At 43.0% G+C, this 24,686-nt stretch overlaps 1 protein-coding gene across 1 annotated transcript in view; it reads right to left on the reverse strand.

Moving 5' to 3' along the window:
* Positions 1-7,178: 7,178 nt before the first annotated feature.
* The window catches only part of ATP1B3 (ATPase Na+/K+ transporting subunit beta 3), a 28,028-nt gene continuing 10,520 nt past the window's right edge, over positions 7,179-24,686 (reverse strand). Inside the window, exons 2-7 of the mRNA XM_080934542.1 lie at positions 17,321-17,449; positions 16,962-17,069; positions 14,194-14,378; positions 12,517-12,567; positions 9,518-9,604; positions 7,179-8,109 (exon numbers count right to left, since the gene is read on the reverse strand). Of these exons, the coding sequence (XP_080790668.1) occupies positions 7,942-8,109; positions 9,518-9,604; positions 12,517-12,567; positions 14,194-14,378; positions 16,962-17,069; positions 17,321-17,449 (728 nt within the window). The 3' untranslated portion in view covers positions 7,179-7,941. The remainder of the gene's footprint in view (positions 8,110-9,517; positions 9,605-12,516; positions 12,568-14,193; positions 14,379-16,961; positions 17,070-17,320; positions 17,450-24,686) is intronic.

Here is a 24,686-nt window from a genome sequence, read left to right on the forward strand (position 1 = left end):
TTCCTCAGATGCTGGAGGGTAAAAGCATAAACAAATCAGGACTGGGCTTTGGCCAAGGAAGCAGGTGCCTGTTGGGGCAGGCTGTGACCACTCCTAGTCACTGAGGCAAAAAGAGACACAGAGCAGATGGGGGGAGCCTCAGAAGGCTAAGCGCCATGGCCTGAACAGAGCAAACACAGGAAGCAGCCACGGTGGCCCAGTAGACTTCTGGCCATGTAGGCTTTGAGGGTCAGCGGCTTGCCAGTTGGAAGCCAGATCTGCTGGGTTTCAAATCCTGAGGGGCGGTTGGCGCTTCTCTCAAGATGAAGGCTCCATGTCTTTGGCAGCCCTTGGTGGGAGAAGTCTGTTTTCTGTTTATCTGGTCTCATTTGCAAGCCTCAACAGATACCCACTGCTGCTGTGAGTTCCCAGTTGTTAAAAAGCACTGTTGGCTAAACCAGTGGATTAGCAAAACAGGTCATTAATCTAGTACAAGACCTGAAGTTAGTTACCACATGACATCTCCTTAAATTTGCTGTGTATAGTACTCCAATTCCCATCCATAATCCTGTTTTTCAAGTGGACATGGTGGTGCATACACAGAGGCAGTTCCAGCAGTGGAGAGGCTGAGGGAGCAGGGAACAAGAGGACTTTAAGACCATTCTCAGTTTCTCTCTCTCTCTCTCTCTCTGTGTGTAGGGAAGTGCCGTGAATAGAACCAGTCCTTGGCAAGTGCCCTACCACAAAGCTACAATCAGGTTGTGTGTGTGTGTGCGCATGCACACACATGCATGCCTGTGTGTGATGTACATGTGTGCACTTGAAAGCTAGTACATGTGTGGAGGATTTTTTCGGAGTCTGCTCTCTCTCCCTTCACACTGAGGCTGGCTGGGGCCTGAACTCTCCAGGACGGAGTGGAGTGCCTTTACCTGCGGAGCCATTTCACTGGCCCTCAGTTTTGATTGGTCAGCAAGTACTGGGACCCTCCAGTCACCCTCATCTGCCCCCACCACCGGGACAACAGACAAGATGCCACCACACCAGTCTAGGCTTTTCAAATTTACTTTTTTATTCTTCTGGTTTTTGAGACAGGGTTTCTCTGCGTGGCTGCTCTAGAACTGGTGCTGTAGACAGGCTGGCCTCAAACTCACAGAAATCCACCTGTCTCTGCCTTCCAAATGCTGGGATTAAAGGTGTGCATCACCACAGCCTGGCCAAATTGGTTTTTGTATGTTTTGCTTACATGTATGTATACACACCATATGTGTGCCTAGGAAGTCGGAATGAGGGCGTGGAATCCCCTGGAACTGTAGTCATAGACGATTGTGAGCCACCACGTAGATGCTGGGACTCAAACCCCAACTCTGCAAGAATAAGTGCTCTTTAACCACACCGAGCATTTGTGTGGGTTCTGGACACCCTAACTCAGGTTCTCATATTTAGACAGCAAGCAGTCCCCCCCAGTGAGCCTCCTCGCTAACCCCTCCCCCCACCTTTTTGGCTTTTCAAGACAGGGTTTCTCGGTGTAGTCCTGGCCATCCTAGAACTGGTTCTGTAGACCAGGCTGGCCTTGAACTCAGAGATCCACTTGCCTCTGCCTTCTGAGTGCCACCACCACCGGCTTCCAACCCCAAAATTTAAAGAAAAAATATCACACCCTCGTTGGAGTCCTGTCTTGTCACTTACCTTGTGGAGGATGGGGATTTCCTAAGAACTTGGCTCTCTGTGGCTGAGGTACCTGGAAGAGGAGGGAAAGATCATGGCTGCTTGCCAACCACAGACTTGCCCTGTGCTCAAGCCAATACACACCCTGCTCGGTCATTGTCTAACTTCCTTGGGGTAAGGGAAGCAGGTGAGAAGCTTCATTTTTGGGGCCTCAAATGTTCAAGGTGGAGAAGAGCACATAAAGCTGTAAGAGTGATGTTTGCCTGTCTCCAAAAGTGACCGGCTCAGAATGGCAATAAAAAGCGATAAAGAACTGGACCAAGGAGAGGAGGTGAGTTCTTGGGAAGGATGGAGGCCAGTCTTCTGTCTGAAGTGCATTTTCTAGCTTCCTGGGTCCCCTTGCACACCACACCCTTTCCCCTCCCACTAGAACGGTTACATTTGTAGCCATAAAGACCCTGAAGCTATGAGGGTACTTGTCCATGAATCTCAAATACCAAAAGAGCTGCATCCTACCCCATGCCCACTCCAGTACCAGCCAGTTCCAATTAGAAGCCATTGTTACCTTCCATACCAGAGTACGACAGCAGTAACAATATCTACCAATGGGTTTGATAAGAAAAATCCTTTAATACAGCCAGGAGGTGGTGGCTCACATCTTTAATCCCAGTACTTGGGAGGTAAGAGGCAATCAGATCTCTAAGAGTTTGAGGCCATCCTGATTTAGAGGGACTTCCAGGCCAGCCAGGGCTACTCAGAGAAACCCTGTCTCCAAGAACCAAAAAAAAAAAGGAAAGAAAGAAAGAAGAGAGAGAGAGAGAGAGAGAGAGAGAGAGAGAGAGAGAAATAAATCCTTTAACATAACCTGTTTGCAAAAATCTAGATGATTCTGTCCTGAAAGGGCAAAGACAAGATCGGGGCTCTTTGTAAAATTGTCTTCTCCATCCCTTTCCCAGAGACTTGAGCAGGAGACAGACAGATGAACACAGAGACTATGCTGGGGTCTCACCGAGCTCTAGTTGTCTGTTACAAGGGCAATATAGATGTGAACAGTGAGCCGACAGGGGCCTTCTGCTCTAACGGTAGAGAACGTATGTGAACAGTTCTTCTGTATCTTCAGTGCTGACATCTCAGAGCTCTCAAGTTCCAAGTCCTGAGAACGAAAGACTTAAAGGTGTGGGTCTTAGATGGCAGACATTTATGGCTCTAAGTGCCCGAGTCAGAGGCTTATAGCTGTGTGCTGACTCTGGTAGCCTAGCACTCAGCAGCCTGTGAACTCCTTGGCTCCAAGCAGCAGCAGAGAGTGAGGTAGTATTCCAGCCCCCAAGCCTCAGGGGTCAGGAGCCTAGACCTTCAGAGTCCTGGAAGCTCCCCAGGCCTGCAGCCTCTTGCTCATCACCTGTGGCAGTCCTGGCTGTATCTTGTCTCCTAGTCTTCACTGCCACCTTAGCTCTTTCCTGCTTCTGTCCCCAAGCCACTCAGGGACACTGTGGCTGTCCTTAGGCAACTACTGCCTTTCTTCAGTTCCTGTCCTTACTATAAAAGCCACAGGAAGCAACTGTGGTTTGAAAGACATGTCCCCTATAGTCTTGGGCACCAACTTGGTGACTAGTTGGTGGTGCTACTTGGCTTAGAAGGTGTGGCCTTGTTGGGGGTAGTTGTAACTGGAATGGTAGTTGTAACTGTAACTTTGAGAGCCATTCCTAGTGCTCTGCTTCGTGCTCGAGGTTCCAGATGTGAGCTCCAGCTGTCATGCCTTCTTTGCTATGACGGACTCTTCACCATAAGTCCAGATAAACCCTTCCTTCATATGCCTTCATCATGGTGTTTTATCACAATAGAAAACAGTACATAGAAATATACACAGGGCTGGAGAGTTAGGGCACTTGTTGCTCTTTCAGAGGACCCAGGTTCAGGTTCCAGTACATGGGACCCAGTACATGGTGGCTCATAAACATGTCTAACCCAGGCTCTAAGAGCTCTGATATTCTCTCCTGACCAAGCTCACGAATGGTACACAGACAAACATTTTAGTAGCTAAACAGTAAGAAAAGATCAATAGGAATAAAAGTCTTCCAACTATTGGTTTTAGTTTTGTTCCTAAATAACTCCTTTAACCAAAATAAAATAGCCCAGGCATGTATAATAGTAATCACTGGGCACTAAACATGGAACACGATTTCATAGACAATATTCCTGAGGAACATGTTACTACCCAAAGCCCCACAGTTCTGTCAAAGGGCAGAGAGACTCAAACCTGGGAACATGACTCTAGATATGCCCCAGGCTCCTCTAGGACTGCCCTTAGACCTGGGAAGAGTATGGTGTTTTACACATAGCTTGGGTTACAGGTTAACCCAAGTCAGAGGGTTGTGGCTTATCTGTCGGTTGGTGGTAGAGTTCAGGCACATCACATCTTTCTCCCAAGGGCCATTCTTTGCCTCCCCAAACTCTCAGGACAATCTGTCCAGACTGCTGGTTCACTCCTACTTCCATTCCATACTCCTACTGGGGGGAGACAGACAATTCTGTCTCTGAACAAGTCCAGAACTAGCTGGCTGGTAAGCAGTCATCTTTTGTTCTCCACCAACACACAATCTGAGAGAGTTTTAGTTGGACCGTCCCTTATGAATTCCCTCTTTAACATCAACTTAGACCTATCTTGACTTCCACGTAAATGTTGATTGTCACTTCTAACAGCAGCCCAAATCTAGAACATGCATGGACTGTGGCTCCTCTGAGGGTCTAGCTAGTAAAACCTTCTAGCCTGTCTTTGGCCCCACTCTCTCTAGGCAACAAATAAATACTCTGTCTCAGCAGCAAAACAGCTGGTTAGTCTTCCGAAGATGCTCTCAGCAAACCCACAGCCTCACAAGGAGCCTCATATGTTGCATTGTGTGCTCTGAAAACTCTCAATGGTGGAATTTGTTTTGCAGACAGCTGTGGCTCAGCAGTTGAGCGATTTGCCCAAGATTTCTAAGCAACCAAATGTACTACCCAGTTCTCTATTTTTGTTCAAAATGAAAGCTGACACATGCTGTTTGTCTCACGATCTGACCGATCTGACCCATGGAGGTGTCACCGTCAGTGCCAGGCATCCCTGTGAGGCTTGGATCTTGCAGGCAATAAACAAAAATCACCTGAAGGAAACTACTTCGAATCCCAGTAGAGCCTTCTGGATAGGACAAAGCACACAGGTGCCAGTGTGCAGAAAGCTGCTCTAAGAAAAAGGACAAACTTGGAGGCCCAATTATTTAAAGAGGAACAACTGCAGTAATTTTGTAACCAAAACTTTCCAGCTCCTAATCCCAAATAGAAAACAGCTTGGAACTCTTTTTGAAAGTAGCCCAATATTTCTTTTCATTAGGAATATTACACGCTGGTTCAAAATACCATGATTGGTTCACTAGACACCAAACCTCCATCTACTTACACAGTCAGGCTGAGTGTTGGGCTGAATCACCCACTGCTTCTTCCCTTTGGTCTAGTCACAGCCTGTGGAGGCGGCGGCTGGATCACAACCATACCATGTCAGGGAGCAAAATGCACAACTTTGTGTACATCCAAAACTCTGAGGAAAACCTGGAGCAGATGCCAATTGATCCATGGCTCCCTCTGTTCCTGGTCCATCTTCGACAAAGAACACAGACCTATCCTCCATTCCTAAATCCAACTCAGTACACAGGACACACCCAGCTCCTACTCGCTCTGCCTCTCAACAAAGCATTCTCACACCTGAGCAGCACTTGTATGTCCTCACACTGCACTGCCCTGTGTAACTGAGCTCTCCTAGGCTCTCTTGTTCCCTGTGTTAATGGACTCCAACAGGCTGTCCTCCCTCTCGGCATGCTTCAAGTCCAGCAGGCACTCCTCACTTCAGCAGACGAACAAGGTCAGCTCAAGTCACATGTCTGGACTAGACCAAGTCCAAAACCCAAAACCAGGAAGAAGAAAACGAGTAAGACATCTATGTCACAACTCTTCAAAACCAACCTCTTTTGGGATGACATTTTTGCTATGGGTTACAAATCCACTCTGATTTAAACTTTATTTAGATGTTTTTACCTGAACATATGGTTGTACATCTCTTACGTGCATGGTGTCTGAGGTCAGAAGAGGGCACAAGATCCTCTGGCAGTGAGTGGAGTTGTGAACCACCTTGCAAGTGGTACTGGGAATTAAACCCCAGCTCTTGACCAGTCTCTCCAGCTCCTCCCTTCACCCCGCCCATGTACCAGGGGACTGAATCCCGTGCATATACATGCTAGGCAAGCCCTAACCTAACATTTCCAGACCTTAAGGTTTTTTTTAAGTCCACAAATATTTAATCAAATGGTTAACAGATGTCTGCCATGTGTGCCAGGCTACATACAAACCATCCTTACTTTACATTCTTAACATGACCTGGGAAGGTGAGGCAGAATGGCTTAAATAAAAGCCCACAGGCTCGGATATACAAATGTCTAACCACCAGGGAGTGGCGCCATGGACTAGGGTTTCAAAAGCCCATGCCAACCCGTGTTTCCTTCTGCCTGCAGATCAGGATGTGGTTGTTACTGCTTCAGTGCCTGCCTGCCTGCCGCTTTCCACCAGAGCACCTCTGTAACCAGAAGCCAGCTCCTAATTCAATGCTTCCTCCTGTAATAGTTACCTTGACTACAGTGCCTCTTCCAGCAACTGAACAGTGACAGTGACTACGATCAAAAGACAGAAAAAGCACAAAGGAAAAGGTCAAGGACAGGTTATCTTTAAGTTTGGCAAGTATCACTGAGTTGTGTTGATGAAAAGGTAGAGAATGTCCACCTCCACAGCACAGAAGTCCCACCTGGCTTGCAAGGCCACCTAATTCCTTAAGCCAAATAGCCAACCTGAGACAGTTGGGTTCTTGCCCCACCAGGCCTGGCTTGCAGACCACTGAAAGCCTGAATGTGGCTCTCCACCAACCATGATAAAACAGCTCTTTAAATAAAAAATAAAATAAATAAAAGAGGGCTAGAGAGATGGCTCAGTGGTTAAGGGCACTTGACTGCTCTTCCAGAGGCCCTGAATTCAATTCCCAGCAACCACATGGTGGCTCACAACCATCTGTAGTGGGATCTGATGCCCTCTTCTGGTGTGTCTGAAGGTAGCAACAGTGTGCTCATACATAAATTTTTTTAAAAAGATGCTGAGAGGTAAAAAGATAAATTAGAGGCTGGAGAGATACAGCTCAGCGATTGAGAGCACTAACTACATCCAGAGGATAGGCTAGAGCACTTGCATGGCAGTCCACAACTGCCCCGACTCACAGCGGGATTCCACACTTCTCTGGGCCCATATGCATGCTCAAGTGCTTCACACATATGCTATCAACAAAACCAAACCAAACAACAAGCTTTTCTCAGGACAGACAGAAAGAATTACCGTTCAAGCAAGAGCTCACCCGAGACTACAAGGACCGCCAGGGCATCAGTCAAGATGTAAACGACTCCATCATGTGTTCCAAGCTTTAAATCAGTTTCAAGTTTCTGTATTTCACAAATTATTTTTATTAGGGTCCACAGTCTACTAAATAAAAGCACTTAAGACATTTTGAAAAACTATACAATTTATGTCTTGAGGATTTCATTTCATTCAAAAAACAAGAAAAATCGGTACACGTTTACCTAATTTAAATGCTGTTTCTTCCATGTGTCTAAGACACCTGAATGTGGAAGACTTGATTCCAACACTCAAAGTCACCCCCAACAGTATTTTTAAATATGTGTTACAGCAGTTTGTCCTCTCAGTAAAATAGGATAGTCTAGTTCGGCATGTAAAACAACGCAGAGCACATGGACAGGCACACTCACACAGACCAGAATCAGTACTTTCAGATCCACTTTATTTTCCTTTTCCTTCTTCACATACAGAACTTCTCACACATTTCTTGTAGCTAAAGTCACTTGATGTTGGCACGGTACCATTTTATCCCTAAAACTTTGTTGGCATCAAAATATGACAGTTACCAGTGTTAAATCCATAAAATATTTACACAGCAGAGCACATTAAGCTTTAGACGTTTGGCAATTACACACAGAAGAAGACAAGACTCCACTCTGCATGTTTGGGATCGGGAGCTCACTGGTCCCTCTGGCGACAGCAGGCAGTTACCTCAGAGGACACTGAACACTATGATCTGGAAGCATGTTATGATGTCACCCAAGTGTGTACCACACCACTTCCTCCTCCAAGGTGGCCTCATAATCCTAGAATGGCAGGTCCAGCTGATACAAAATGGAGACAACACAACATTTATTCTGTGGAGACATCCTATTCCTAGGCATGTGTGACTTTGAATGAAACTCGTCCCAAAAACTTGTCACGTTCATTCTTGTTTTTTAGGTTCCTGGATCCTTCAATTCGGCACTCAATTGTCACCTCTTTCTTGGTAGCACCAGAATCAAATTTGACCTGGACGGCAACTAGGGGCTGTCGATATCCAACCTAGCAAACAGACAAACAAACATTAGTTCCAATTCTTTGGTAACTCCTGCAGTCAGGAAGTCAGTTCCAACTTTGCTGTTTTTGAAAAAAATTTGTAGCCCAGGCTCATTTCACATTTTTCAAACCTTTGGCTAAATTTAGCTTCTTTTCAAGCATCAGGATTAACAAACATGCCCTGCCACACCTGATCTACTTTGTAAAATTAAGTCTTTGGACTTAGCCTGTTATTTTATGTTCTTTACCACTTGCTATGAGCTCTTCCCTTAGCATGGCTTTGAGGAGTATCCTGTTTGGTGACTCAGCCATTTGACTCGTCTTCCTTGGCAATTCCCCATTTCTTTTCCCACTGCCTAACAGTTCCAGTGCCCCTGCAGGATACCTACCTACCTCAGCAGTGCTGTGTTCTGATCCTAACATACTAATTAACATATAACACTTAAGAATGTGCAACTGCTCCATATATGCTTACAGATGATGTCCATATGCTATGGGCTCGGTTACATATTTATTACCATATTTGACTCTGACAGGATAATCAGGGTTATGTGCAGGGACCACATGTGGCCAGCACAGAGAACAAGCCTACTGATAACAGATTCTGGCAAGAACAGCAAACGCTGAAGTTTTACAGAAAAGCTGGCAGGCAGTTTATATCTTCCACACATACCTCCTGATGAACAACAAAGTGGAATTTGGCAACATGGGAGCTTGGCTGACCATCTTCAGAGACAATGGTCAACACAAAACAATAGAGTCAGTCAGTAAAGGCCCTTCCTATAGAACTTTGAGAAGAATATACTCACCTCCAAAAATATACAAATGAATTTAATGAGAAAATAATTCTATGAACAAGACACTGTGCCATATATACAAACTCCTGTCAAGTCCCCCCACCCCCAAAGTTCCAGACTCACCCTGAAGCTTAAAGAAGCACTAAACAGGGGAGGGTGGGGTTTACTCCAGATCACAGGCTGCCCAGCAGCTACAGCAAGGCCTCACACACATGGAAGACACGTCTTATTTTGCTGTGAAGGATGCTGCTAGGACAACTAGATAAATTTCAAGAGTGTCTAGATGAGTATAGCATATACAGTGGGCATCCGTGCCCTGTGTCTAGGAAACCTGTACCGAAAGCTTTAGAACAAAGGCATTCTCAGGGGCCAGCTTATACTCAAGAGTACAAACTACACAGATGGATCCAACACAGCATCTGGCAATGCATTTCCTGAAAACAGCCACCCTTGTAGTCTGATTGGGCTCTGCTGCTCTGTCTCCTCTCGCCTGCCCCACTTGTTACAAGCACAACAATGTGGACCATGTAGAAGACAACGGACAGTGTGCACCTACCAAACGGGCTATCTCAACACAGGCAGTTGAAACAGACTAAAAGAGGACTCTAAATACTTACGTGCCGCTTCTTCCCATAATACGGAAAATACTTTAAGTCTATAAGTCCATATTCAGGATAAGTTGTTATATTTGCTATGCTTTCATCCTAGAGTCAAAGGCAAAAGATATTTTTTAGGCCAGAGTAAAGATTTTCAAAACTATGTTATAATTACTGACAGTTGCAGAGACTATGATGCTTCAGGCTCATGAATTATAACTGTGCTTCTGAGAACGGTTTGTCGTCTCTGGAAACGAGCTCTCACAGTGTAACCCAGCCTTGTCTTAGAACCTGGTTCTTCTTCCATTTCCAGATACATCCTAGGAGTCTCTTCTCAATTACAGCTGGTTCCACTGCCTAACAACTACTATTTGCGCTCTATTTGTGCAAAGCCAGCTGTTTGGCCAATGAAAGAAAAAATACATCAGTAAGTGTAGACTGAGGTTTTCCAAAGATGAACTAAACTATGTGCTTCCAGGTTAAAAAGTAATGACGCCCACAAACTGCCAATCAAGAAAGCAGCGCTCAGACTCAGAAGTAGGTAGAGGTTACAGAACTGCTAAGAACTGTTAAAAAAAAAAAAAAAAGAAAAGAAAAAGAAAAAAAAAAAAAGAAAAAGAAAGAAAGAAAGAAAAAAAAAAAAAAAAAAAAAAACAACACCAGAACTCTAAATATGTCAATTACTAAATATCTGCATAGAGACATTCCTTCCGTGCATGGGAACTCTGAGTGGATCCTAGTATTGCAACAATCACAAACTCACTACACACAGGGAAGAATGGGGTCTGGGGGCAGGTGTTAGATCTGTATGAACTAACGGGCATCTATGTAGTGCTGGGGATTAGCCTGTTCTATAATTTCTTCTTCTGGAAGCACACAGAAGATACTGTAAAATCAGACTACCTAGACAGCAGTCCTGTCTGCTTTCTGTCTTCTGTGGAGACCATGTCTGTGAGACGCAATCACCACATTCATGAGGCAGGTGGGGACAGCATCTGACACACTGACGGCACTGTTCAGTTTTGCTCTTGTTCTGTAGGCTTTTGTTTGGTTGGTTGGGTTTTTTTCTTTTGAGACAGGGCCTGGCTATGTAGTTCTTGTTGGAGTACAGACCTTTATCACCATGTAGCAAAACAATCAAATAACAATAACAACAAAAGACAAGAAACACAAGTTCTAATGATCTAGATAAAATGATATGAAAAAGCAATGGATAATAATTTAGAATCAATGGCCACAATTAAGAATGGCCACCCCAAAAATCAAGTACTGACAAAAATACAATCATATAGTTTTAAGCAAAAATGCTTTTAAATTCTGCACATTTATCTGTTTTTTAAAATAAAGTTGTTTAATTTAAAAAAAAAAAAAGGCCACCCCTAAAGGGATGTTGCTAACAGGGTGTTGGTGAGGGCGGTGCCACTCACCAGCCAGCACTGTGTGCTGTGCTCGGCAGTATAGATGGTTCCTTACATTTTACAGGAAGAAAAAAGTTACACCAATGAATGGTTTGCTACATTAATATATTAAATGTTCACAAAACCACTTTACCTTAAATATGATGCAAATGTGACTTAACAAGCAATAGTATGTTTCTTTCATGTTAAGAGCTGAAGTGTACACTAACTAGGTTTTTAGAATAATTTATCAAGAAACATTTACCTACTGGGCAAACGAGATGGCCCAGGGTACAGCTGCTCATTGCCAAGACTGACAACTGAAGTTTGATCCCCAGAACCATATGGTAAAGAAAAAAACTTGCCCCTAACTTCACACGTGTGCTATTATACAAGTGTGTACACACACACACACACACACACACACACACACACACACACACACACACACGCATAAATACAAATATCAGACAACAAAAAACCCTTCTGCTTATATGTGCCATGCCTTCAGTTGTATTTTCAATCCCCTTTTTGGAGACAGGATCTTACCATGTAGCTCTGGCTGTACTGAACTTATTACATAGACCATGCTGGCCCCAAACTGATTTCTGGCCTTGATATCCCCAAGTACTGGGGTTAAAGGCAAGCACCTCTATGCCCTGCTTAAAGTAGGATTATAACTGTGTGGCTCAGGCTAGCTTCAAACTCTTAATCCTCCTGCCTCAACCTCCCAAGTGCAGACATGCAGGCATGATACCATGCTCAGCTAAGAGTCTGGTTTCTATGTATGCTTCTTGGAAAAGTAAGTGTGGCAGGAGGAAGCAGTGTGCACGCCCCTACCGTGCACACATGCACACACACGCCCACCTAGTAGAGAAGCTACAGGCTGTTCACGTCACTCTAAACACTGGAGAATGCTCTTAGCAATTAAAAAGGCTGCTCCAAAGCAGCAGCTTACAGCACACACACAGCCTGGACCCTCCCAAAGACCTACTGAGGCAGAAAGGATAGGAACAGGGACAAGAAATTTAAGTGATTGTGAGGTGTGATGTTTGCAAAGTTTCTGCCAAGTAAGAAAATTATGCTTTCTCAACTTTAAAAATTAATCCAATCCAACCCCGTAGACTCATCCTGCATTGCAGCTAGTGCAATGCAGCCTAGTAACAAACAGGTGTGTGTGTCTTATTACAATTCTTACCTGTCATTTGCACATTTCTCACATTTGTATCCGCAGCATAGAACTAAACAGAAGATACAGGATGAAAATGCACAGCACTATGGGAACAGGGACAGGAAAGAGAAAGAATGCCTCTATCTTGAGAAAAATCCGCATATATCATTAATTCTCGGGTGACACTGATAGTAAGCACCAGTCTTACACTTGGAAGAAAAGATCCTGATATACAACAGGACGCCTGGGGTTGTAATGCTAACTTCATTACAAACTACAGAAAACATGCACCCTAAAATTGATGAAATGCAGTACATGTGAAACACTATGTACAAAACAAACAGAATGTCCTTTTTAAATGCTCTATTAGGAAAGACAGGACCACCCTAAAAAGCCTAATGATATTTTAAGTATTTAAGAAACATAAAAGGTTTAGTGACTTAAATACTAACCTTTGACATACACATTATTTCTGGAGCTCCGTCGGGAATTAACTCGATTATCTAAGGTTAAGAAACGTGGATCAGAAGTCAGCACATAAGAATGCAATAGAACCGTCTCTTCTGTAGCTGGGGCTCAGGGGCACAGCAACTAAGACTAATATTGCTCTGTATCTTCAACTCAGTCATACTAACCTGTACTTTAGTACATAAAAATGAACCGTTCAATATACTTAAACACTGCACTGAAGCAATTCAGTTACATACTTGCCACATTACAACAACAAACCCTGAAGTTACTACTGTAATAAGCCATTATGTTTGCTAGTTTTAATAAAGGGTCCTGATTACAGCCTAGGCTAGCCTCTCAAATGCTGGGATCACAGGTGTGCACCATCACTCTCATCAGTAATAAAATATTTGTTATGAAAATATGTTCACAGCTATCTCTCCCCCTAAAGTCACATATTGAGAAGAATCCTAACTTAGGCGCCACCCCACACTCGTTTTCTTCTGGTGGTAGGACCAAAGCCAGGACCTTGACCATATTAGCTCAACACCAAATCTGAGCTGTAACCTCAGCCTTTGCATCTATTCTCATGTTTGTTTACTTAAAAGTTTTTCTCATTTATTTATGTGGTGTGTGTGTGTGTGTGTGTGTGTGTGTGTGTGTGTGTGTGTGTGTGTAGGGGGTGTGTGTGGATACAGAGGACAAACCACACAACTTGGTTCTCTTCTTCCACCACGTGGGTCTGGGTCAAACAGCTTGGGCTGGTGACCAGAGCCTTCATCTCCGGCCCTGACTTCTAAGTTTTTCCCTTTTGTTGTTGTTTTGCATTCTGAATCCAAATGCAGTTCTGGGTACAGGCTTCCAGGATGTGGGTACAGGCTTCCAGGATGTGGGTACAGGCTTCCAGGATGTACAGAGGCCTCCAAAAGTCAAGCTGCTTAAGCCTTTAGATGCCTATGAGCCTAGTGCCGAAGCCTAGAGTGGTGTGGACAGCAGCTCCTAGTCTTCCACTTGTGTAACAGCTCTAGGTGCACACTCATGAAAACCCTGCCGTCTGGATCTGATACGATCTTGTCCTCATCCTGTCCTATCCCCACCACACAAAGCCTGCCTATAAAGCAAGCAGTGTCCAGTTCCCATCATAGAAAGGCCCATTTCTAAGAAACTCAGAGGTGGTCCTTTGAGTAGAGTACACGTTCAGCAATTATAGCAGATACAGTGAGGACATTTCTTGTAGGCCAGTGTAACTGAAGACATCCCCCACTAAAATGAATGTATGAACTCACCTTAAAGCAAAGATCAAGTTCCACATTCCTTCTGGCTTACTTTTTTGGCCTTCTCAGCTATGTCTTGTTAGAACATTTCATTAGTTTTGGCTCAAACTACAGCACTGTATTGAGCTCATTAGTATGTGACGTATTTATATTCCTAGTACTTAATTACACAACACCATATGCGTTAGTGTAATTTAGAGGATTACATAAAATCTACAATTTAACTATGAATCTTTGTCATACTCATTTTCCCACAAGCTTTAAATAGCACTCCTAGTCTTTCAATTATCTCTCACTGAGATGATAATAAAGCAACAACACAAGAAAACTATATAAAAAGCAGCTGCACCACAGGCGCCTATGACTGTTAGAAACATGTGCAGCAGAGGTAAAGTAAGTACGTACTCTGTTCATTTTCACAAGAATACAAGGTTGTCCTTTGGAATAGCCAAAATCAGCATCATTCACACCACTACATTCTTGAAGCAAGGTGACAGGAAACTGACAAGCACTATAATCTGGACCCTTCTGATGAAAAAGTGCTCCATCAGGACAGTTTGTGAGATTCTTCTGTTCTTCCACGGAATACGCTAAAAAAGGAAACATGTACCAGATCAGCCGAGAAAAGATACCATAAACACAGCAAGAAACAGGTCAAAGCACTCAGAATAAATATTTTTCAAAGATAAAACTGCAATGTCACTGGGGAACAGCACCTTGAGGCATCCTGCTTCCAAGAGTGCCCAGCACAAGCTACAACTACAGAAGAACCAGGAAATGTTGTGTGTGCCCAGCCACAGACAGTGGAAGGGGGTGCATGCTGTTGCTCCTGCTGTGGGATGTGGAAAGAACAGCACCCTAACAGCTATGACGAGGGGTCTACTGACCTGAGAGCTGAGGCAGCCTGTGAGTTACCATGGCTGCTGGGATGAAGGGGGCAGAATCTGGATAATGTTAAGAACTAAGAAAGGTTGCCAAAGCAACCATGATGATCCACTAAGACTATATCAGTCAAAGTGGTCATCTGACTTCCCTTCATTAGGAGAGAGTATCAATCAATGCTACAGAGACACAGTGAAGTGACAGAGGAACTGATGCAGCACAAACACAAGGCTGAAAAGGCAGTGGGCAGATGCAGGGAAAAAGATACATTTTAACAACAAACAAGTAAAATGTGTAGAAACCAGAAAGGAAGAAAGGAGAGAAATACATGTACAGAATACAATCTCAGCTCTGTGCCAGCTACACTATGGGCATTCAGTGGCACAAAGGAAAAGAGGTCTGATGGGCCCCTCCCTCCATGAACCTAGTCTAGTCTACGCAGCCCTTCTCCCTCCCACACACTGACTTGAGACATTTCTGTGGCTCCTTCCCACCTCCCTCATCTTTCAAGGGTTTGGTTTCACTGAGGCATCTCAGAGCACCCTTTAAAAACCAACAGCCCAGCCATGGCAGTGGTGGTGCACACCTTTAATCCCAGCACTCAGAGGCAGGGGCAGGCGGATTTCTGATGCTAGCATAGTCTACAGAGTGAGTTCCTGAACAAAGAAGCCTTCCCCACCCTTTCTCTGCTGTGTTTCCCACCTCAGCATCACCCCGATAACATACCACTAGAGTAAAAGTTCTGTAAGACAGATGTGTCCACTGCTCGATGGCAAGTGCCTGTCACAACTGCACTCTCATAACCCAGGTGGGTAACAGCCGAAGGAATATGGCAAGGAAGTACTGCCTTCGCTGCAGGCTCTGACATTATGTTCTAAAAACATAGAATATGCTCATAAAATGCTTGAAATTGTTTAACTAACTATTAAGACAAAGAGATTTAAGAAGATAGATAAAAACAGTGTATGAGAGATCAAGAAGACTTTTCTCAAGATAGGGAGAAATTACAGAACTGTCTAAGTTGACAAGAATTCAATAAAGGGAGTGGACCCAGGATGATGTCTCTGAGACAGAGAAGGAACAGAGCCAAAGAGCAGGTGTGCAAGTGGCCTCACATGAATAAATAAGACCAGCAACGTGGTGGCAAGTGTGGATGTTTACTAACAATGGAAGAACTAAGGACTTCTACTATCTGTTATTCGTTCATTCATTTGGTCATTCATTCATTCATTCTTGAAAATTGGGTCTCATGTTGCCCAAGGCGGACTTGAATTTACTGTTTAACTGAAGATGATCTTTAGACTTTAGATTCTCCTGCCTCCACTTTCCAAATGCTGAGGTTTTAAGGAGGTATCATGCCAGATATAGCAGAAAAGGAGGTGAAACCTTGAGTGCCTGCACGCTAGGCAAGCACTCTATTAACTCAGCTATAGCCCCGGCTTCCTTTTAGCGTTTGAAAGGAGATACTGGTTCTGCCACAAGTAACTGGCAGACTTAAAGACAAGAAATTTTAGAGTGCTGTAAAAGTAAAAAAATGAAGTGAAAAATCATGTTAATTAAACTAGATGAAGAAGAATGCTGAGGAAAGAGGCTGGGGTGGTTAGTAAACCATCAGCAAACCGCAAGAGCCAGTAGCACAGAATTTTGGATGAAAGCTGAACAAGCAAGCTAGACAGACAGAGGTGATGGGAAAGCTTGTTCTGTGACTTTGGCATGTAGAGAACTGTGGTATAATATGGCTGAGAAAGGAACAAGGTGATCAAAGGAAGTAAACTGAAGCTTTTAGCATTCATCTGATTGTTAGCATCATTCATATGAATGGTTAAGCCAGCCAAAACATAGGACATGGCTACAATGCTTACTAAAAGCACCACATACTGATGACTCTTAAACAAGACGAATAGATTTAAAAGTTGACACAGGCCAACTTCAGAAGTGGTAACTATGCCATCCCCACTTAGGTACTATCCTGGATATAAAAATCCCAAGTGGGCTGTGGTTCAGGCAGGGGCAGAGCACCTCCTGAGCACCTGCCAAGCACCTGAGGCATCGTGCTCCATGCCCAGCACCCCAGCAAGTGCTGACACTGAGCACTGTTTTACTGTGACACAGACTTGGCTTTATTCTTACAACTGAGTTTACTTGCAGATCTTCCCAGCTGTCTGTGTTTGAAAGAGGAAGAACAAATGGGTAGAACAAACTCAAATGCTGCTTCTAGAGGCAGTCATCACAGGCACTGGACTCTGCAGTAAGGACAAGCTCTGCTCCCTCCTCTACGACTGAACACTTACGCTTTAGGAAATTCTTCAGGTCTTCAACGAACTTCTCGTAAGTGTGTGGCTCAGACATGCGGAATGTATATTCCAAGGCAGTCGGTGGTTTGGGAAAAACCATAAGTCCTAAAAGCAGAATATATTCCAATTCTTGATAATGGTTCCAACATTCATTTCTGCTTATTCCTGTGAAAGGATCTAAAACTTACCAGTAAATGAAATCTTTAAACCAGCATGTAAATATGAAACAAATCATTGGCATTACCCAACTCTAAAGTTTAACTTTCTTCATCTACTGTGATATAAAACTGCTTTGTGGTGAAGACAAACAGTAACCCAAGTTGGTTTAAAAGCTATGATAACTTCAACACAATTACCTGGACTAGGAATCTGGTCTCGGTATTTTGGAACCTCATCATTCAGAGTCTGGAGCATGGCCCACATTGTGAATGTGAAGAGTGCAGCCAAGAACCCATAAAAAACTAGGTAGAAGAGCAAGATCAGACCTGTAGAAGAGATGAACAGAGTGAGATGTAGACACACACAGACTCACTCTTGTAAAGAGCAAACCAACTGTTCACTGCAAGGCTATGAGCCCACGCTTTGCCATGCACAGCCAAGCACCCTCACAGAGGGTACGTGAAGTTGCCTAAGTAAGGGTTGTTCTGGCAGGCACTCCCTCCAATCCCATGAGCCCTCCTCTCATCGTTCTTCCAGCACTTTTCACTGCTCACACTCCCGTTCAAGGTCAGAGCTTTAAATATCCAGTGCATGGGGGGAGTATTTCACTCAAGAAGAATTTCAGACCCTCAAAACGAAGATGATTTTAGGTGGGAAAGCCTCCCTGGACATACTTACATGTTTCTTTAAGTAGCAAGTTAAAAAAAAAAATCCTCCAATATTTCAGACAATGTATACACATTAAGGTTGATGGGTTTTTTTTTGTTTGTTTGTTTTGGTTTGGTTTGTTTTGAGCTTTTTTGAGACAAGGTCTTGATATGTAGCTTTTAAAGGGTGAGTTGATTTAAATAACCAAGAAATGTGCAGAAGAAAAAAAAATCATAAAGATGATATTCAATAAAAAATTTTAAAACACTGGTTAAGTAGAGGGCTCATGCAAACATGCAAAAAGGACAAGAGCAGAAGCAAGCATTGCGCTCCAAGGCACAGACAGCACTGCAGCGAGGCACAGAGCATCTGTGACAGGCAGACTTCACCCAGACTTCATCCCTCCCCTATAACTGGGAAACACTTAGGTCTATCCCAAGCCAATGATTTGTTTTGGGAACACCAAAAATAATCAGATTTTTTTTTCCTCATCACCTATATTCAAAAGTTCTAACATCAGATATGACTGGCCTCAAAATTATATACCAGAATATAGTTAAATTTTTTAATTTATATTTAAATGTTTTAATAGGTGGTGGGGATGCTGAGGAAGTACTAGGGAATACTCAATTCCACTGAGTTAACATCTTCCCAGCTTCACCTCCATCTAAGTCCTGTCCTAATAGACAGGCCAGGATTCCTAAGAGGACTCCCAAAGAAACAAATTCAAGGGGCTTATAAATTTCCCTAATAAAACAAATTTGAACATACGTATTCATCCACACCCCAACAAGTTGATACACAACCTTCTTCAATTATCAAAGAACAAGATCCCAAAACAGATTATGCCCAAAGCTAGATAAATTCTCAATTGCAGGCCAGGGATTCTCCAAAGGAAGATAGTCTAACCAATCCCACGTTAATTTAAACTAGATCCTACCCTTTTCCCAGTTACCAGGAGATACAGAGTAAGAGGTCAGAAGGAAGAGAGACATATGTCACCTTCGGGTAGTATCACTTCCCACCACCCACTGCGGTCCTGCTGCAGAGAAAGAAAAAAGAGAAACAAAACAAAAAATATAACCAGTCTCATGGGGTGTGCCATGTGCTACAGTGGGAAAAGAAAACCCACTGCCACAAGAGACAGCAGAGTGATGTTCAGATCTAGGCGCTCGCACAAAATAAAACCACCTGTAGAGCTGAACTGAGTCAAATACTTAGTCTAAGGAGTGTCTGTATGTACACATGCTGACAAAAACCAAAGACTTCTGCCAGAGAAAACTGTGGATGACTATGTATGAAACTGAAGGCACCAGAAGAGAAATGCTTAAAAACCATCTCATAATGTTCACCCATTACCAAATTTCCAGGAAAAAACAGAATACATGAAACTTATGAATATGAACAAACTAAATCTATTTTCTAAAGAATCATTACATGATAAAGTGTTAAAACTTCACACAAAGAGTTAGAGTAATAAAAAATACATACTCAAATTAGGGCTGGGGATGTAGCTCAGGCAGAAAGTGCTTGTCTAATATGCACAAAGCCCTGGGTTCCATCCCAGCACCACAAAAACTGGGTGTGGTAGCTGATGTTTATAACTCAAGGTAGTCAGAGCCAACCTAGGATACATGAGACTCTGTCTTAAAACATATCCCACCCTACCCTGTACTAGTCAATTTTTATTTAATAACTAGCCACTAGTTATTTTTAGTGCTTATCTGCCAAAACCCAAACCCAGCACTTAAAAAATTAAAGCTAACCTCTTATAAACAGGGTCCTGACACTGTCAATGTAACCACTTTCTCTTCTCTGGAGAAGAAAATGGCAGAAGATAAAAACGTAAGTTATAACTTGCTCTTTGTGCCTCAGAACAGACATGTAATTAAGTCAGTGGTTCAGTTAAGTCTACAGATGGGCTAAAATTCAATGAGGGGGCTCTACTTAGGACATCCAAGTCAGTTAATAGGCACTGTGTGGAACCTTTGAAGCTATCTGCCTGGTCATATAACACAGCAGGATACAATAAACTATTATATCACATTACAGATAAACATTCACTGGTTTAAAATCCTTCAAGAGTTTTTAGGTCATTATCCAATGGAAGAAACTAACACTGTTGAACATAAAGGTGCACATCTGTAAAACCAGAACCTCAAAGACGGAGGCAGGATTACAAGTGAACACTACCCTAGAACACACAGCAAAACATCACCTCAAAAGGACAAATCAAACCATCACCAACAAAACCCAACAACCAAAAGAAACAGACTTAAAAATTCTGAAGAAGTGGGGCTACAAATATGGCTCAGCAGTTAAAACTGCTTGTTGCTCTTATAAAAAGATCCAGGTTTTGTTTGAGTCATAACATCTACGTTAGTGGTTCACAGCCGTCCGTAACTCCAGTTTCTAGGAAATAAAATGTCCTCTTCTGCCCTTGAAGGGCACCAGGCAAGCTTGTGGTGTACTTGTATGCATTCGGGCAAAACACACATATTTAAAAGAAAAGGATCTGAAGAGCTCTGACAGGCATGGTAACTCACACCTACGATCTCAGCAGGAGGAGGACGTGAGCAGAAAGCTAGTCACAGAATGGAGGCCAGCTGGACTCCACGGTGAGTTCTTTCTAGGACAACCAAGGTTACAATCGGAGGACCCTGCCAGAGAGACAAGGGCAGGGTAAAGCCTGGGACTAAGCAGCACTCTCAGTAAAAGCCACTCTCTCAGCAGCCCCACCTTACCTTCTGGGTCTCCATGTTCACCATCATGTATGTACAACTAGAAACATGTCCCTCTACATGGGTATGACTCTCTCCTGCTTTTTGTTTTTCTGTCCCACTGGGGATTGAGCCCAGGGTCTCAGATACTTGGCCAGTACTTAACTACCAGGCTAAATATTTCTTTTTCTTCTGCCCCTCCCTTTTTCTGATAAAGAGACAGCTGGGACAGAGGTCTAGCTGGAGGGAACCAGTGAGTCAGGGTAGCTGTAGTCACAGGTCTTCCTTTGCCTAGCTTTTTGCTATATGATCTTGCACTAGTGTTCTGACCTCCACTCCCACTCCACAAAAAGCTAATTACCAGTATTTATTTTACAGAAAGAAAAAAAAATCAGAAAGCCAAGGGATTTGTTTTTACATTCTTATTTACTGTTGTGTACATGTGCCAAGGCACGCCTGTGACTTGGCAGAACAACTTCCAAAAGTTTGTCCTCTTGTCCAGCATGTGGATCTCAGCTTCAAACTCAGGGGATGCCTTTAGCTGCTGTGAGTTGATAAGATAAAAACAAAACTCCTGAGGGAAGAAAACGCTAACAACAAACTAGAAACATGTTTGGAATGGAACTGCAATGAGGCCTCACAACAAACAAGGTTTCAAGTTTAACCTAATCGATTGCATCTATTCTTAAAGCAAACAAAAAAGCTTACTTGAGGTCTAGTTCATGTGTTATCTACAACAAAGAAGCAAGAAACCTCTATCTCCAAAGAAACAGAAAAACCGGTTCTGTCCTGCAACTCAACTGTAAATAAAATTTAGTCCGGCCACTAGGGGGATGCAGGCATCCACAGGAGGAGGCTGGGCCCCTGCTATGTCTTGGAAGTACTTTTCTCCTCAGCCCTGAGCTTCCATCCCTCACTAGAAACCCCAACAGAACTCAGAAGAACTGTACTTGGGATTTTGAGTCATAAAAGAAACACACAGGCGAGGGTCCAGGAGAGATGTAGTGTTTCTATCGGGTTCTAGAGTCAGGGCAAGCCTTTAGCACATCTGTTCCATTCCCTGGAGACCATTAAAACAAGTTTATCCTGGGGTTTTCTCTTTTAGTGAGGTTTGACAGAATCCTAAGTTGCTCAGGGGCTCAGTTTAGTTTACACATCCTTTCCTACAAGTTCCTATATTATCAGGACTTGAGCGGTCTTTAGGGAACCAGCCCTTATTCTGAAGCCACCTAATTTAATATCTTCATCAGTTTAACAAAGACTGTCTCCCAGAAAAATCAACCCCAGGGTTTTAAAGTTTATGTTAGAAACCTGAGATAAAGACCAAGTTCTTTAATATATACAGCCAGCTTCCTCAAAACCTGGATACACACTGCCTTTGGTGCCATCATCCAGAGGGCTGGGCAGTAGAGGACTCAAAAAGCAGCCGTGGGCCTTTAGAGTCTTGTGATTTGACTCACCACTTTGTAAATGTTCTAGTTACCCACAGGAACCTGAAATGAAAGCTCTCCTCACATGATTCCAAGACCAGAAACCTTTACTTGGTAAATAATCATTCTGTTGAAGGCAGAGGCAAGTATACTTACTTCTTTAAAGGATCATACTAAGTTTAAATGTTTAGTATGTCTGAATGTTTAATCTTTTAGTCTGACAGTTTCCTACATGTATGTACACACTGTATCGCATGCCCCCATACCCTCTCCTTGTTTATTTTATTGTAGTACAGCTACTACCTAAAATGCTGACAAATCGCTAAAAAGTGATTTGTGAGGTTTTGTGCAAGTTTTAGACTTTAAACAACAAAAAGGAAAAAACGAAAAAATTCTAAAACTAAAACAAAAATGTTCAGGATAGTTTACCACTTACATTCAAATGTACTGTATAGTTTACCTTTCCAGATTTATGCACTCTCTACCCTAAGAAGTGTTAGAATATCTTCAACAAGATCTATATCCTGACCCCTCCATACTCATTTTTCTTTATCCTCTACCATACCAGGCCCCTGCAATCACTAATCTACAGCATATATTTCTATGTAAACTTACCTACAGAATTGACTTTAGGTTCATCTACATCTAAACATGTATGAGCATTTCAGTCTTTTGGAGGCTATTATTCCACTGCACTGATGTACATTTCACTGACCTTTGAACAACCTCTACAAACTATGCTAGAATACCCCGCATGCTGTGATGGGTATCACTATTTCTCTAGGTCTCCAAGTCAAACTGCTGGGTCATATGTACTTCTATACTTAGTAGGCATCTTCCCCATCTCCCCCCACTCCCACTCTGTTCAGGGTCTAACCAAGGGCGCTGTCATGTGTGGGTAAGCACTCTATAGCTGAGCTTCAGTCCTGTTTAGCATTTTGATTTATTCATTTGCAGTGCTGGGGACAGACCTTAGGGCCTCTCAAATTCTGGGTTACATGAAACTCTGACTCAAAAAGAGATATAGCATTACAGCTAGGAACCTCCATGACCTGTGAAATCTCCTTGCTTTATATGAGCATATATATAACTCCCCAATAATGAGTAAATATTTTAATGTTCCTTTCCCAGATGTCCAGAACTGAGCGATAGCAAGGGCAGCAAGTATTTTTCAAACATAACCAAGTTACCTAAGACACTTAGAAAGAACTTTGTAGTCAGTCATCAGAAAACCACTCAAGCCTGAGCATTTGCCCTTAAATTAAGCATGAAGTAAATTGGGGGAGGAAGGTGGTGGGGTGGGCTAGAGACTGTAGCTAAGTGATAAAACTCCAGTTTAGCAGGTGTGAGGCCCTGGGTTCACCCTGGCATCTTTCATACCACCCCAAAGAAAACTATTTTTAAAGGTTTGGTGGAAAAAACAAAACTCCAAACCAAACCAATAAACAAAGGCATGGTAGCAAGAGTCTGTAGTCCCAGTACTTAAGGGGCTGTGGCAGATGTTCAAGGTTATCCTTGGCTAAAAAGTTTGAGGTCAACCAAGTCTATATATGATCCTGTTTCAAAAGAAAAAATAAAACAAGGGGGGAAAAAAGTAAAAATTTCATCTAAGTTTAATTAGATATTATCAATAAAAGTTTAGAAAATGGTCTCTTGAAATAACCATTGGGCCAAAGTACATTTTTTGAAAACCTGGGCTGTGGATACAGCTGTACGGTGAAGCATATGCTTACTTAGTGTGCCCTAAGTTCAACACCAGTATCATTAAACAAAACACAAAGGGGCTGGGAGGGTGGGCCAACAGATGAAAGACACTTCCCAGCAAGCCTGACCACCTGAGATCAATCCCTAAAACCTATACAGTAACAGAAGGAAATCAGCTCCTCTCCTTCCACAAGTATATGGTATCACAAGCCAAAGTAAAATTTATACTCCTAAATGTATTCATTAGAGCTGAAGAGATGGTTCAGCATGTACTCTTCCAGACAGCCCAGGTTCAATTCCCAGCACCCCCAACAATCCAGTTCCAAAATGTGATGCCTGTGATCTGCCCTAGCACCTGCACTCATGAATATTCCCATCCCACACATATTAAAAATGATTAAAAAATAAATATTTTAAAATGTATTGACTAAAAAAAGTAAGATGAACAAATGTCAGGTTTTCAGTTAGTAGAAGAGTACATTCAACTGGGGATAAATATGGCTTAATACGTAGAGTGACTGCCACTGCCCACGAAGCCAGGACTCACTCAATTCCTATCACAGAATGAAACCAAGTGGAGTAGCAAAAGCCTGTAATCCACCTCTGGAGGTACAGGCAGGAAAGTTACCCTAGACTATTTTCAGTTCCAGACAGCCTGGGCTATGAGACTGAGCTTAGGTTAAAAAAATAAAATAAACATTATTGGTTAAGACTTAAGGTAGAAACACAGGAATAAGCCTGGACTACACATGAAATCCTGTCTCCAGAACACTAGAAAGAGAAGCTGAAGAGAAAGCACTCTTTTTTTAAAATTATATAATGTATTTCTTTTTTAAGTTTTATTTATTTTATTCACGAGTACATTGTAGCTGTCTTCAGACACACCAAAAGAGGGCATCAGATCTCATTACAGATGGTTGTGAGCCACCATGTGGTTGCGAGGATTTGAACTCAGGACGTTTGGAAGAGCAGTCGGTGCTCTTAGCTGCTGAGCCATTTCTCCAGCCCGAAAGTAGCACTTTTGAGCTTTGATCCCAAGATGCATAAATGCACACAGGTGA

This window comes from Micromys minutus, assembly GCF_963924665.1.
Source record: "Micromys minutus genome assembly, chromosome: 21".
Classification (NCBI taxonomy): Eukaryota; Metazoa; Chordata; class Mammalia; order Rodentia; family Muridae; genus Micromys; species Micromys minutus.